Source organism: Staurois parvus, unplaced genomic scaffold (genome assembly GCF_062004578.1).
Source record: "Staurois parvus isolate SC_StPar_1 unplaced genomic scaffold, SC_StPar_1.0 ptg000652l, whole genome shotgun sequence".
Lineage (NCBI taxonomy): Eukaryota > Metazoa > Chordata > Amphibia > Anura > Ranidae > Staurois > Staurois parvus.
This window is the reverse complement of record NW_028318448.1, coordinates 1,861,115-1,878,173: the sequence shown is the minus strand read 5'-3', so window position 1 is coordinate 1,878,173 and position 17,059 is coordinate 1,861,115. Positions and strand designations below refer to the sequence as shown.

The window sequence follows — 17,059 nt, the reverse complement described above, 5'->3', positions numbered from 1 at the left end:
GTATTGACAGAAGCACTTTAAGTCAATTTTGCATTCAAATTAGGACTAATTGATAACATTTGATTCTTATTTTTCTGTCAATATTACAAAAAGCAAAACAAAATTTGTCTAGTTTGCCTTACCTTTGATCCTGGCTGCCCATGTAGCCCTGGAAAACCGGGCAATCCTCGCTCACCCTACAACACATAACACATAATTATTATTCTTGACCACAACTAGCTGCATTGATATAAAACAGATCAAGTGAAAATAATGAGAAATTGATGTGAAATGGAAATAAAAACTAAATACTGAGAAAGTAAAATGTGAAATAAAGGAACACTTTGTTATTTTACTAGAGCCTGGCAGGAGTGCTTGCATGGTGGCAAAGTCAAAAAATTTTTTATTGACGAATAGCAAGTACTTAAAAACACTGTCAGTGGGGGAGGAGCCTGAACATGGCGGCTGTGGGAAGCGAGCGGCTCTAGCTCCCGACCCACCCAGTTACCCTCAAGAGGAGTAGACTCACCAGAGTCTGGACGGGGTGGAAGGTGAACCCGGAGAGCCGGAGATGGGAGCTGATCTGAGGCTGCAGGGTCACGCCGGATCCCACGGTATGAGTGGGAGATCCGTGCGGCTGAGAGGAGAGGAGACGCTGCTGAGCACGTGACCTGCCGCGGAGCATCACTGGGGGAAAGAGGCGGCCGGCCGGCTTCCTGATGTGACAGGGAGCCGTTGGTCCACTGTTGCAAGCACCCCCTGGCTGACTGTCTGATCCTGGGTCAGGGAGACCCATGAATATCAAGAGATCCATCCTGCTTCCCTGGGACGAATCAAAATGAAATAAAGAGGAATCCCCCCTCCAGGACTGTGCAGCAGTGAAGGCCCTCCACATAAGCCTGGAGCCACAAGCCTGGAGCCACCGACCTGGGAAGGGTGAGTGAGTGCTGCTGGGGGCTTATTGTGTTGTGGACCCTTGAGAGACACAGGAGACCAAGGGGTGAAAGAGGAGAGGGGAGGATTCCCAGGGGTTGGAAGAGAAGAAGAGAGGAGGCCCAGGTGTTTTAGGAGAGTAAAAACACATAGGAAAAACAGCAAGCCTGTCTGGTCCATAAATCATAAAGAAGCGGTAAAATCCCATCTTGAGAATATGAAGAATAAAGGTTCCAAGGGAGCAGGGCTCAAAGGGTCCCAAACAGGAACAATAAAGAAATTTACATCATATGGAAATATTACGCCAGAAAGAGCCCAAGGCGCAAGCGCAAAAGGGGAAATGGACATTAGTCTAGGAAGCAGTCCTAGATTATCATTGGGCATGAATAGCAGTTGTAGCCAACAAATAGTAGATGGCTCGGGAAAAAAAGAATCTGATGGTGAACTACAAGTACCAAATAAGAAGGAGATGATAGAAATGTTTCAAAATTTGGAAAAAATGATAAAACATGAATTGACAGCTATACGAAAGGATTTAGGGCATCTGCTAACAAGAATGGAAGAATCAGAGGAGAAAGTCAAAATCCAGGCCCAAAACATAGATAATCTAAGGAAAAAAATAACCCATTTGGTAACCTCTCAGAAAAAATTGACCTATAGGATGGAAGCTCAAGAAAATAAAGAAAGAAGGTGTAATCTTAGAGTACGAGGAGACTGCAAAAGGCGAAACGCTATATGATCTAGTTAAAAAAATTCTGAACTCCATAAGAGACAGACCTGATACAGATGGGATCAAGTTAGACGGAGTGTTCAGAATAGGAAAGTTCAAACAGGCTACTGAAAAGGACAGGCCGAGAGACATAATTGTCCAGTTCCAAAAATTTGGGGCCAAAGATGAGATTTGGAAGAAAACTAAGGGAAGATCATCAATTAAGTATGGAGATTGGACTATCCAAATTTATGCGGACTTAACAGCAGAGACCCTAAGGAGAAGGAGATCCCTGAGACCCCTGCTGGAGCAAATGAGAAAACAGAATGTGCAGTATAGATGGGGTACCTCAGCAACTCTAATTGGCTGGAAAAACGGGGTCACAGCTTATTTGAGATTCCCGGAGGAACTAAGGGATTTTTGTGATAGACTGGACTTGCAAAGAATGGAGATTGCTGGGTGGGAAGAAGAGGATAAAGGAGATACAGAGAACACAAGAAAAGAGGACTGGCAGCGGGTCAGGGGAAGGGGGGGGAGGCTCTGGGGCCGGGGAGGGAAGGGAGGGAGAATTAAGTAGAAAATATGTTTTGTTTTTTTTGTTTTTTTGTTTTTTTTCTCTCTCTCTCTCCCCTGGTCTCTCCCCCCCGAAAGTTGAGGTCCTCCGGGAAGCTCCGGTTAGGAGAGAAGTAATGATACTTCCTGAGCCTGGCTGATAGAGAGAGGGGACCTGGGGGGGGGGGTCGGAGGAGAGGTGAGCCGTACATGGGCGGAACTTACGCCCTAAATTTTAAATCAAAAGGTGGAATCAGATCCACAAATGATTTGTAGGCAGTTTATAAGCCTAAAAATGGGTAGGGGAAAAAGGAGAGAGGGTGGGGGGTGGGAGATGGGGGTTGGGCGGGAGGGAGCCGAGGGAGGGGAGGTTGGGTTGATATGCTGCAAGATAGTAGGGGGGCCTAATAGGAAGAGACGAATCAGAAGAGAGATAGACAGAATCAAGAAGGATGGAAGAAATACAGTTTATAACATATAATGTGAATGGGTTGAACTGTCCTGGGAAAAGATTTAAGTTGTTTAAAGAGTTACACCACAGGGCAACGTCTGTAGTATTTTTACAGGAGACACATTTTGAGATAGAATCAAATGTGAAATTAAAATCCAAATATTATCCAACATGGTATTATGCTGACTCTCCAATTAAAAGAGCAAAGGGGGTGGCAATAGGATTGGCAAAGAATATGAGATTTGAGTTGGAAGATAGAAAGACTGACCTGGAGGGGAGATTCCTGTTCTTGAAAGGTAAACTACAGGGAATTGAGTGTACACTAGCCAATATATATTGCCCCAACAAGAAACCGGAGATCTTTTTGAAGGGTTTGTTGAAAAAATTGATAGATTTTAAAAAAGGGCATTTGATAATAGCAGGAGATTTTAATTTTTGTATGGACCCACAAAAGGATGCAACCTCCCTTGTGCAGAGAGAGGGGGGTAGGTTTCTGAGAGCTTTGAAGATATATTTAAAAAATGCTGGATTGCCAAAGCTTAGTGAAGCACAATTGAATTCCTTAGATGCGGAAATTTCCCAGGAAGAAATAGAAGTAGCATTAAGAAGTACAGGGGGAGGGAAAAGCCCAGGCCCGGATGGTTATACAGTTAAGTACTATAAAAAATTTTGTGAAGTACTGATACCAAAGTTAAAGAAGTATATGAATGACTTGGGAGGGGGGATGGAGGGGAGGAGGGAATCCCTTCAGGCCCATGTCGTTCTCATTCATAAGGAGGGAAAAGATCCCTCTCAGTGCTCTAGTTATAGACCAATTTCATTATTAAACACTGATACCAAGTTGTACGCAAAGGTCTTGGCAAACAGGCTAAAAGATCTAATGCCCGAATGGATCCATGGAGATCAGGTGGGGTTCGTCCCGGGGAGAGAGGGTAGAGACAATGGGTTGAGAACTTTGATGCTTATCCAGAAAAGTAGAAAAGGAAAAGCCACGGTGGTGCTCTTGTCAATTGATGCCGAAAAGGCGTTTGATAGAGTGGACTGGGGCTTTATGATGGACAACTTGGAAGTGTTGGGGATTGGAGAGAGAATGCGTGAGTGGATAGGTAAATTATATAGGGAGCCCACCGCAATCATCACGGTAAATGGGGAGAGGTCGGAATCCATTGGGATGTCCAATGGAACAAGACAAGGCTGTCCATTGTCCCCCTTGCTGTACGTTTTGACATTGGAACCCCTGTTATCAATAATAAGGAATAGCGGAGCGGTAAAGGGAATCCAGATAGAAAATATAGAACATAAAGTAGCGGCCTTTGCGGACGATCTATTGTTTTATGTAGGCAACCCCCGAATAACACTACCAAGTATAATGAAGACCCTGAAGGAATATGGTGAACTATCAAATCTAAAAATTAACCCAACAAAAACAGAGATTTTGAACATCAATATACCAAAGAGCGAAAAAGAAAAGCTACAAAAAGAATTCCCCTTTATATGGAGAGAAAAAGATATAAAATACCTAGGAATAAAACTTGCTACCTCATATAAACAACTATATAGATTAAACTATATTTCCCTGATAAATGAGATTAAGGACGAACTAAAAAGATTAGAAGGAGGAAATCCATCATGGTTAGGAAGTATAAATCTAGTTAAAATGGTAATTATACCTAAAATACTCTATAGATTTCAAATGATTCCAATAAAACTCCCAGAGGCATTTTTTAAGATAATGAGAAGAATGATAACAAGATATATATGGAGGAATAAAAAACCAAGAATATCATATGAAACACTGAGTAGGACTAAAGAGAAAGGGGGGATGGGACTACCTGATGTCAAGAGATATTACAAAGCAGTAATTTAAGCAAGAATCTATGATTGGACTTTTAATCACAAGGGGAAAGGTTGGGTAAAAATAGAAAATGAACTGAGTGGAATTAATTTGAGTAAGATGATATGGGTTCCAGCACATTATAGGAGAATTAAAGAAAGCACAAGCACCTTCACTTTAAACGTTTTAAGGACATGGGATAATTTACACAAACACATGAAATGGGAATTCAACTCTATATTATTGCCTCTTGCAAACACAGAGTTCTTCCCTCCAGGAAAAGATGAGATATCAGGGAGATGGTTTAAAAAGGAAGATATCCAATTGAGAGACGTATTGGTAGAGGGGGAATTGAGAACATTTAAAGAATTAAAAGAGAGGGGAGGAGATATGTTTACTAAAATAGATGAGTGGAAATATCACCAATTAAAATGTTTTATTGGAAATCTCCCAAAGCCCTTGAGATTAAAAAAGGAGTGGAATATGTTTGAAAGGCTATTAGAAACACGTAGAGATGGGAAACATGGTGTTACAAAAATTTATAGAATACTCACAGAATTAGACACAGACACAAAGTTAATTTTTATAACAAATTGGGAAAGAGATATGGAGGTGGTGATAGATGAAGATCAACAGAATAAGATATTTAGATTGGTTCATGAGAGTGTTAGTATGAGAGACGTTGAGATTAATTATAAATGTCTGACACGATGGCATATTACACCAAGCACTGAGCACAGGATGAGGGGGGAGAATTCAAAAATGTGTTGGAGAGGATGTGGGGAGGAGGGCACGACGTTTCATATATGGTGGCAATGTCCAAAAATTCAGGTTTTCTGGAAGACAATAGTTAAATCAATAGAAATAATAACTGGAAATGACATAGGGCTTGACCCAACCATGTGTCTCCTACATAATGTTGAGACAACCGTAAATAAATATAAAGAATCAGGTGTATGGTACTACTTAAGTGCTGCAAAAGGGTTGATTCCCAAGTTTTGGTGGAAGACGGAGGTGCCGACAGAGGAGGATTGGATCAATAGGGTAAACCAGATTAGTAGAATGGAAAAATCTTATTATATTCAGGAAGACAGGTTGGATCTATACTATTCGCGATGGGAAAAATGGGAAAAATCAGGATTGAAAGAGAAATATAGAAAACTTTAAACTAGGAAGTTATTTAAAATTATTGGACCTTGAGAGATTGGAGATCTTGCAGAGGGGAGGGAGGGGGGGTAAAGGTGGGCTGGGAGGGTAGGGAAAGAAAAGAGGTAAAATAGAAGGGGCAAAGTAGAAATGTATGGATTATTTATATGTATTGTGTCTCTTCTTGTGGAATTTTTGTAATAACATGAAAAATTAATAAATATTTAAATTTAAAAAAATAAAAAATAAAAAAAATAAAAAACTGTCAGGGTTTTATTCTTGCTGTCTTCGTCAAATTAGGAGATTTCCTTCTACTTCCTGCACAGGAGACACAGCAGTGGAAAGGACATCTTTCTAAAGTAAAGGGAAATGCCTTCTTAGACAGGTGAGACCAGAACAGGCATCATTATTGTAAGAGTTCACCTATATTCCTGTAATGTCTACAACTGTAAAATGCTTATGGCTTACAACTACAGGTGTGACCAAGTATGTGCAGTTCCATGTGTTTTCCATGCATTCTATGTAGGGAAGACCATTCATTTCAATGGGCTGCACTATATGCGAGAAACATGTTCCCAACAAGCAGTAGTGTGACCCTAATCTTAGACAAAAACATAAAAACATTGTAATACAGTATGTCCTGGTAAGGGGCCTCATATAGTGTACATGTGTCACATTATACCTCCAGGTAGGGCTGGTGCTTCCACTAGGCAAACTAGGCGTTCACCTAGGGCGCATTGCCACCTAGGGGCACCAGGGCACAGCACAGGGGCAGCAAAGTGGAGGAAGAAAGGACAGAGGAAGATGCCGGGTGTCTGCGGCCAGCGTAGCAGTTGAGCTGCCGCTCTTTCCAGTGTCCCTCTCAGACTCAGTCCCTTACTGCAAGCTGGCTGGCAGCTGCTGATTACTGTAGAGTTCCAGTCCTTCTCTTCCCATTCATCAGCAGAGGCAGAGCTGTGCAGGAGGTAATGTCTGACTCTGATGTCTCATGTCTGTGTGAGTGTGACCCGGCCGGCTGGATATCCATCACATGTGCAATGACATCATCACGATCTCACAGCCTGCTCTTCTAGTGCCTGTGGATGTGTGTCATTGTTGTTGGTGGTGTGCTGTGTCGGATCTGTCACTGTGTGGGACCATTTAATTCAGCTTCCTGCTGTCACAGCATTTTATCTCCCCTCATTGCCGGGGAATTTTAGCCTGGGATCTTTCAGAGTGTGGATCTATCATCCTCCACTCACTGCAACTGTCACTGTGCTACTGCCAACCACAGATACAGTCCATCTGTGACACTGATTTTGTCTTTAATATTGGTGCTGGAGGCATCTTATGGCACTTGTTTTTGCATATTAGAAGACATTTAGCAGCTTCATGTTTAGTTGATTTAACATTTTCTACTGTTTTAAAATCTGTATTTATTTTTTTTGGGGGGGGGGGGCAATTAGCTGGTCTTGCCTAGGGTGCAAGATAGTCTAGCACCGGCCCTGCCTCCAGATCTGAAGATACGCTATCAACTTGTCCAAAGTGACAGTGTCTTTGTAAAAGACATCCCCAAAGCCCTTTATCGTCACCTTACCTGCTATCCCACTCTACTTCTTGTTCAACTACAGGGAGCAGAATTACCCAGCACTTCCATATATGAGGGAGCATATGGTCTGATCCAATTTTATGGTGCCTATGCCTAGCAGTTAATTACTAGGCCCTAGCAATGACACATGACTCAGGGAATGAGGCCACCAATTTCCTGGATCACCGCCATAGCTAAATTCAGCACCCATGTCATCATGTGAGCAAGGAGCTGCAGGGAAGGGCAAATATGGTGAGTATATGGCAGTTTGGGAATGCTGATTGCAAAGCCTCTGTCAATTTGTCCTGCATGTAAGTGGAAATGCCCACTTAGATGACCGCTCCATACCACCAGTACTGAAAACATTGCATAAACAGTGGTAAAAAAAAAAAGTACCTGGTAAGCATTTTTTAGAAAATGTTTTTCATGTTTATGCATCCTTTTTAATACAGGTGGTACAGGACTGTCATATAAACAGAATTTCCATTTCCATATAAGGTCTGCTTTAAAATAAAAAAAAATGAACACATCTGTTCAGGTTAGTGTGTTCTGTGCACTCGGATGGTTGTATCTACACTACGCAGTGTGAAATGCGAATTTCCTGTGCACCAACAAACGTTTTCTGTTTCAATTCCAATAACATTTCTGCATATTGCTATGATTATACTTATGGACTGTTTAGTTCCCATAGGAATTATCACTGTTCTTTTGTTCTATGTACATTTTTTCTCACAGGTACAATGGAGCAGATTTATTAAAAGAATAATTTCCACTGTGGCTTGGGTCCACTTCAAATACCCTGTGGGACTCTAAAGCTAATTGGTTATTTGCCTTAAAAAAGGACAGCATATTGCTTCAGAAAATGTGCCCTCCTATTTAGAAACTTATACCACCAAGTTATATTAATTTGGGCAACTTTGCAATATGTACAGTATGTATATTCTGTTTTAGTCATTCATTGTAACATTTTAAATAAAAAAATATAATTCAGTAAGTCTGCATACACATGTCAGTTCTCACCATTTAATTTACTTTGACAACCAGATGAATGGAGCTCATCATATACAGTAACCATGGTTGGGTGCTTATAGCAACATGCTGAAAATATGAGCTAGTACCAGTCCTATTGATAAAATTATATGTAAATCAAACCCATGCTCATATGTCAAAATAAAGTTGTCAACAGCCTTGATGTGTCAACATTCTAACAGGGATGATTAAATAAAGGATCATGGAAGGCCTGAAATACTTACCTTTCCTGGAAAATGGGAAGGCCAAAGCAACAAATGACTCGATGTATTCTGGCCCTAGAACTTTACTGATTATTATGGTGCTGGTGGTTGGACCATCCACACCATGGAAATGCTGGATACTAATTAGAAGCACCCTGGTTAAAAACCTTGCTTTAGGTCATGTAACCAGCACTAGATGTCAGGAATGCTCTCAGCACTGGTGGTGGGACTCGCCTGCCGTGTGGGCTGCAGTACCAGAGCTGACCAGCGGGTGCTCTCAGCACTGGTGGTGGAACTCGCCTGCCGTGTGGGCTGCAGTACCAGAGCTGACCAGCGGGTGCTCTTAGCAGCCAGAAGCTCACAATCAGCCAAACCTGGGGCTGATTACAGAAAGGTGTATATAAGGCATGACCAGGCCTGTGCTCTGGGCCTTGGTGTATGTTTTCCCATGAGCCTCTGTACCTGTATCCTGTGTTCCTGCTTCGTTGCTGACCCGGCTTGATCCTGATCTCTGTTGACCGTCTCCTGTTCTGACTACTGGCTCATCCCTGACTATTCTTCTGCCTACTCCTATGCTGTTTGACCTCCTGTTGCTGTACCTTGGCTTGTGACCCGTTTGCTCTTTGCCTGCTGCTCTGTACTGATCTGCCTCCACCGCTACCGACCCGGCTTGTCTGACCACACTAACTACTCTGCCATCCATCCATCCTGCACGGATCCAGCCGTACCTGCACATACCTCTGGCGGATCCCCCTACCACTAGCAGGTGTACTCAGGGGCCGCAACCTGGTCTCAGTCCTGCGCCAAGTCCATCCCCACCATCAGGGGTTCTGGTGAAAAGGCAGACTGGGGCTTAGACTCCGCGCCCTGGGGAATCCTGCCCTGAGGACCGCTAGAGGTACCACCAGGCAGTCGTTACAGAACCCTACGGCCGGCCTGACCATTCCACCTCTCCAGCCCTGACTACGCCTGTGTTCCTGCACCTCCTAAGATTAGTGGAAGGTTAGTTTGTTCACTGTGCGTTTATATATATATATATATATATATCTGGGTGGCTAATAATAACCTGTATTGTATTGTACCTGAGACCTGCGTTTCCCTGTGTCAGTCCACACCTTTCTGGTCACTCCTAGATTCCTGACATCACACTAAGGCCTTTCCTGACCAGAAGTGGCTGCACAGGGAAGCCATCTTGACTTGTTGTGAAGGATGCATCCTGATGAGGTTATATATTTGTCTATGCTAGTCTTTGATGACAGGGAATATGCCTATCAGACTCTGCGCGAGTATACCCGGGATCAGCTGCTAGGGTGCATACGGGTCGCTCATTCCCTAGTAGGTCAGGACCTAGAGCTCTCTGAGGTGCAACCATTGATTCAGGCTTGTATTGAGTTGGCTTCATCTAGTACCCCTGAAAGCAGGGATGAATTTCTTCCTCCATTCAGGGCGAGTCAAATAATATCACTGGTATGGTTGTTGGAGGATGATCCGGATTGCTTCTTGGAGCATTATTCAGCATGTTCACCACATGTGCTAAAGAAGTGTATAAACGCAGTGCAAACTTTGACCAGACAGGCCTTGTGTAAGCTGAGCGTTGTCCAACCCTTACTGCAGACATGGTCAGACTTGTTACACCCAGCCTCAATCAGCTTGCAACGAACCAGACCTGTTTCTCATCATTCCTCTGCTCAAAGCTCTTTTCCTGCATTCCCGACAGCACCCCCAGTGACAGCCCCCCCAGTGACAGCCCAGTATACCCAGCGATCTGCCACATGTCGGTACCCTACTCCCACTCACTGTACCATCCTGCCAGTTGACTCGGTGCCAGTTGACTCGGTGCCCGCTGTCGAGCCAGATGACTTGATGCCTGATGATTCGGTACCCGCTGTCGTGCCCGTTGACTCGGTGCCCGCTGTCGTGCCAGTTGACTCGGTGCCCGCTGTCGTGCCAGTTGACTCGGTGCCAGTTGACTCAGTGCCCGCTGTTGAGCCGGATGACTTGATGCCTGATGACTCGGTGCCCGCTGTCGTACCAGTTGACTTGGTGCCAGTTGACTCGGTGCCCGCTGTCGAGCCAGATGACTTGATGCCTGATGATTCGGTGCCAGTTGACTCAGTGCCCGCTGTTGAGCCGGATGACTTGATGCCTGATGACTCGGTGCCCGCTGTCGTACCAGTTGACTTGGTGCCAGTTGACTCGGTGCCCGCTGTCGAGCCAGATGACTTGATGCCTGATGATTCGGTGCCAGTTGACTTGGTGCCCGCTGTCGTACCAGTTGACTCGGTGCCAGTTGACTCAGTGCCCGCTGTTGAGCCGGATGACTTGATGCCAGTTGACTCGGTGCCCGCTGTCGTGCCCGCTGTCGTGTCAGTTGACTCGATGCCCGCTGTCGTGCCAGTTGACTCGGTGCCTGCTGTCGTGCCAGTTGACTCGGTGCCAGTTGACTCGGTGCCCGCTGTCGTACCAGTTGACTCGGTGCCAGTTGACTCGGTGCCCGCTGTCGAGCCAGATGACTTAATGCCTGATGATTCGGTGCCAGTTGACTTGGTGCCCGCTGTCGTACCAGTTGACTCGGTGCCAGTTGACTCAGTGCCCGCTGTTGAGCCGGATGACTTGATGCTTGATGACTCGGTGCCCGCTGTCATGCCACTTGACTCGGTGCCCGCTGTCGAGCCAGATGACCTGATGCCTGAGGACCCAGTGCCCGCTGTTGAGCCACATAACCTTCTACCTGATGACTTGGTGCCCGCTGTCGTGCCAGTTGATTCAGTGCCCACTGTTGTGCCAGTTAATTTGGTGCCTGCTGTCAAGCTTGGTGACCCGGTACCCGTGGTTCTGCTAGATGGCTTGGTGCCCGCTAACGTGCCCGGTGACTTGGTGTCCGCTGACGTGCCCGGTGACTCTGTGCCCGCTGTCGTGCCAGATGACTCGGTGCCCACTGACGTGCCTCTGCCCGCTGCACAGCCCAACATGCCAGCCCCTGATGTCCAGTTAAACTGGCTGATAACTGATACCCAGCCTGCTCCTGGAAATCCTGTGCCCAGTGACCTGCCTTCCTGGGTTCTCCTACACAAAGAGAAGTCTACCAGCAGGAAGCCCAGCCAGCCGGTTTACTCCGGCAGTAGGATATTCAGCCAGTTACCTGACCCGGGCGGTGGAACATTTTGCCCACTAAGGACTGTTTGGAGCGTCCTGAGGCCGCTCCTTGAGGGGGGGGGGGTACTGTCAGGAATGCTCTCAGCACTGGTGGTGGGACTCGCCTGCCGTGTGGGCTGCAGTACCAGAGCTGACCAGCGGGTGCTCTCAGCACTGGTGGTGGAACTCGCCTGCCGTGTGGGCTGCAGTACCAGAGCTGACCAGCGGGTGCTCTTAGCAGCCAGAAGCTCACAATCAGCCAAACCTGGGGCTGATTACAGAAAGGTGTATATAAGGCATGACCAGGCCTGTGCTCTGGGCCTTGGTGTATGTTTTCCCATGAGCCTCTGTACCTGTATCCTGTGTTCCTGCTTCGTTGCTGACCCGGCTTGATCCTGATCTCTGTTGACCGTCTCCTGTTCTGACTACTGGCTCATCCCTGACTATTCTTCTGCCTACTCCTATGTTGTTTGACCTCCTGTTGCTGTACCTTGGCTTGTGACCCGTTTGCTCTTTGCCTGCTGCTCTGTACTGATCTGCCTCCACCGCTACCGACCCGGCTTGTCTGACCACGCTAACTACTCTGCCATCCATCCATCCTGCACGGATCCAGCCGTACCTGCACATACCTCTGGCGGATCCCCCTACCACTAGCAGGTGTACTCAGGGGCCGCGACCTGGTCTCAGTCCTGCGCCAAGTCCATCCCCACCATCAGGGGCTCTGGTGAAAAGGCAGACTGGGGCTTAGACTCCGCGCCCTGGGGAATCCTGCCCTGAGGACTGCTAGAGGTACCACCAGGCAGTCGTTACAGAACCCTACGGCCGGCCTGACCATTCCACCTCTCCAGCCCTGACTACGCCTGTGTTCCTGCACCTCCTAAGATTAGTGGAAGGTTAGTTTGTTCACTGTGCGTTTATATATATATATATATATACAGTCATGGCCGAAATTGTTGGCACCCTTGATATTTCTCCAGGAAATCATGTATTTCTCACGAAACGTATTGCATTAACACATGTTTTGCTATACACATGTTTATTCCCTTTGTGTGTATTGGGACAAAACAAAAAAAGGGAGGAAAGAAAGCAAATTCGACATAATGTCACACAAACCTCCAAAAATGGGCTGGACAAAAGTATTGGCACCCTTTCACAACTGCGGATAAATAAGAATGTTACAAGCATGTGATGCTCCTGTAAACTCACCTGGGGCAAGTAACAGGTGTGGGCAATATAGAAATCACACCTGAAAGCAGATAAAAAGGAGAGACGTTCACTTAACCTTTGCATTGTGTGTCTGTCTGTGCCACACTAAGCATGGTCAACAGAAAGAGGAGACGAGAACTGTCTGAGGACCTGAGAACCAAAATTGTGGCAAAATATCAACAATCTCAAGGTTACAAGTCCATCTCCAGAGAACTAGATTTGCCTTTGTCCACAGTGCGCAACATTATCAAGAAGTTTGCAACCCATGGCACTGTAGCTAATCTCCCTGGTCGTGGACGGATGAGGAAAATTGATGAAAGATTGCAACGCAGAATAGTCCGGATGGTGGATAAGCAGCCCCAAACATGTTCCAAAGACATTCAAGCTGTCCTGCAGGCTCAGGGAGCATCAGTGTCAGCGCGAACTATCCGTCGACATTTAAATGAAATGAAACGCTATGGCAGGAGACCCAGGAGGACCCCACTGCTGACACAGAGACATAAAAAAGCAAGACTACAGTTTGCCAAAATGTACTTGAGTAAGCCAAAAGCCTTCTGGGAAAACGTCTTGTGGACAGATGAGACCAAGATAGAGCTTTTCGGTAAAGCACATCATTCTACTGTTTACCGAAAACGGAATGAGGCCTACAAAGAACAAAACACAGTACCTACGGTAAAATATGGTGGAGGTTCAATGATGTTTTGGGGTTGTTTTGCTGCCTCTGGCACTGGGTGCCTTGACTGTGTGCAAGGCATCATGAAATCTGAGGATTACCAAAGGATTTTGGGTCGCACTGTAGGGCCCAGTGTCAGAAAGCTGGGTTTGCGTCCAAGATCCTGGGTCTTCCAGCAGGACAATGACCCCAAACATACGTCAAAAAGCACTCAGAAATGGATGGCAAAGAAGCGCTGGAGAGTTCTGAAGTGGCCAGCAATGAGCCCAGATCTAAATCCCATTGAACACCTGTGGAGAGATCTTAAAATTGCTGTTGGGAAAAGGTGTCCTTCCAATAAGAGAGACCTGGAGCTGTTTGCAAAGGAAGAGTGGTCCAAAATTCCGGGTGAGAGGTGTCAGAAGCTTATTGATGGTTATAGGAAGCGACTGATTTCAGTTATGTTTTCCAAAGGGTGTGCAACCAAATATTAAGTTAAGGGTGCCAATACTTTTGTCCAGCCCATTTTTGGGGTTTTGTGTGACATTATGTCATATTTGCTTTTCTGCCTCTGTTTTATATTTGTTCCAATACATACAAAGGGAATAAACATGTGTATAGCAAAACATGTGTTAATGCAATACCTTTTTTGTGTGAAATACTTGATTTTCAGGAAAAATATCAAGGGTGCCAACAATTTCGGCCATGACTGTATATCTGGGTGGCTAATAATAACCTGTATTGTATTGTACCTGAGACCTGCGTTTCCCTGTGTCAGTCCACACCTTTCTGGTCACTCCTAGATTCCTGACACTAGAAGTCCGGTGAAGCATTTTACTTAGGAAAAGTCCTGTACATTTTCATACCTTCTATACTCCTTATCAAATCATCCAGCAATATTGTTATTATAGGTTTAAATAGACATTTAAGTATAAGTCAACTATAATATTTTACCTTGTTATAATGGATGAAAAATAAACAAATGTTAAATAAGTTACTGACATATAGAACTATTATCTTCATCTTCAAAAGGTTATTAAAAATTCTGGTCTTCTGTCTGCTTTGTCCAACACATGCCTACTATAGCATGAACAGTGAGAATCATCCTGTGAACATTTTTGTTACTTCACCCACCTATTTTGTAGATAAATTGTAACTTTGAAGAGTCATTTGTAACCTGCCTGCTTGATAGACAATGGGGCTCTTTTATTAAAAGAGTAGAAAATGTTCACTTAGTAAAATAATAGTTAGCTTATTGAATAGAGTGAATCTACATTAACGTCAAACATCCAATAAGTTAGGGTAAAATATATATTTTTTTTTTATTTCCCTGTACATGAATGTGTTTTCAAACACTTTAATTTATTTGCTAAGTCAGTTGAACATTCACTTTCATTTAGTAATTCAACCTATTGTGAAATGAACAAGCAGGTTACATACAAAACTGTAAAGCTGAAAAAGGAATCAGTGTGTCGCCTGCCTGCCAATGGAATCTGCCAAAGGCATACACTACTGTGCAAAAGTTTTAGGCAGGTATGAAAAAAATGCTGTAAATGAAGACTGCTTTCAACATTAGAAATTTTAATAGTTTGTTTTTATTAATTAACAAAATGGAAAGTAAATGAACAGGAGAGAAATCCAAATCAATATATTGTGGGACCACCCTTTGCCTCAACAGCATCAATTCTTCTAGGTACTGTACACAGTTTTTGAAGGAACTAGGCAGGTAGGTTGTTCCAAACAACTTGGAGAACTGATCACAAATCTTCTGTGCATGGAGGCTGCCTTAAATCATACTGTCTCAGTAATCCCAGGTAAACTCGATGATGTTGAGATCAGGGCTCTGTGGGGCCAAACCATCACTTCTGTGACTCCTTGTTCTTCGTTATGCTAAGGATGATTCTTAATGACATTGACTGTATGTTTGGGGTTGTTGTCCTGCTGCAGAATACATTTGGGGTCAATCAAATGCCTCCCTGATGATATGGCATGATGGATAAGTATTTGACTGTATTTCTCAGTATTGAGGACACCATTGATCCTGACCAAATCTTCAAATCCATTTGCAGAAATGAAGCCCCGAACTTGGAAGGAACCTCCACCATGCTTTACTGTTACCTGCAGACACTCATTATTTTACCACTCTCCAACCCATCAGTGAACAAACTGGCTCCTGCTACAGCCAAATATTTAAAATTTTTATCCATCAGCCCAGAGCACTTGCTGCCATTTTCTGCACCCCAGTTCCTATGTTTTTATGCATAGATAAGTCTCTTAGCCTTGTTTCTACAGTACATTGTAAGTATTTTTTTGGGGGCCGCAATCCTTCCATGAAGACTACTTCTGGCCAGACTTCTCCAGACAGTAGATAGGTGTACCTGGGTCCCACTGGTTTCTGCCAGTTCTGTACTGATGGCAGTGCTGGACTTCTTCCGATGTTGAACGGAATCAAGCGTGATGTGTATTTCATCTGTTACATTAAGTTTTCTTGGCCAACCATTGAGTCTACGGTCTTCAATGTAGCCCGTTATTTGGGCTTCTTCAAAAGAGCTTGAACAGCACACCTTGAAACCTCAGTCTGATTTGAAATATTGGCCTGGGAGAGACCTTGCTGATGTAGTATAACTACCTTGTGTCTTGCTGTTGTGCTAAGTCCTACCATGGTGCATGACCTGTGACATGAAACTGACTTCCACAACCTCACCTTAGTAGCACAGTTCCTAAGTTTTAAGCCTCCTACACAGCTGTTTCTCTTTCAGACAATGGCTGTGTTTCAACCTACATATGAGATTTCTGCTCATTAGCACCTGTTTGGTATAATTAATAATCATACTCCTGATTCTAATCCTACAAAATCCCTGACTTTGCGCAAGTGTACAAAATTTGCAAGTTTAAGAATTGATGGTGGTTTGAAACCAAACGGTAGTCCCACCAAGTATTGATTTGATTTAGATTTTTCTTCTGTGCACTTACTTCGCATTTGGTGAATTGCTAAAAATAAAAAATTAAAATATATATTTTTGAAAGCATTCTTGCTTTACAGAATTTCTTCACACCTGCCTAAAACTTCTGCACAGCACTGTACATATCAAAATTTTGACTAAACACAGAAAAATCATTTGGCAAAGAAAAAAGTCACATCATGTACAGTATCTACAGTTTGTATTTCCATTTTTAGGGGAAAACTTGAGGGCATGCATTTTATTGGATAAATAATGTACTGTTAACAAAATTACATTTTTTTCCAGATAAAGAGAATACATTTTCTGTAAAAGCATTTAAAAAAGTTGTCTTCACTTTTTCATTTTAGTACTTCAATTTGACATGAGTGAAACAATGTGAGCTGTTTGCTGTGTTTCTAATTTAAAACCCTTCCATCAGAAATTATATCTGTATTCAAGACACATATGACATGAAGGTCATAATTAAACTGATCAAGAAGAGAACGGTCTGAACATGGTCATCAGATGTGAAGACTAAGGTACTTTAGAATGGAAATACTGTACATCAACATTATCAAATAAATAGACCACATTATTTGTGCTGTGTAAACTAAAACTTTACCTTATCACCATCTCCTCCAGAATTACCTTTGAAACCTGGTAAGCCACGTGGTCCCTAAAATTAATCATATCATTGTTATAATTTCCTTAGCTGTTTCTC

General features: G+C 43.9%; 1 protein-coding gene across 1 annotated transcript in view; it reads right to left on the bottom strand.

The window, feature by feature from the left end:
• COL21A1 (collagen type XXI alpha 1 chain) overlaps positions 1-17,059 on the bottom strand; it is a 276,488-nt gene that overhangs the window by 75,728 nt on the left and 183,701 nt on the right. Inside the window, exons 12-13 of the mRNA XM_089694136.1 lie at positions 16,961-17,014; positions 123-176 (exon numbers count right to left, since the gene is read on the bottom strand). Of these exons, the coding sequence (XP_089550262.1) occupies positions 123-176; positions 16,961-17,014 (108 nt within the window). The remainder of the gene's footprint in view (positions 1-122; positions 177-16,960; positions 17,015-17,059) is intronic.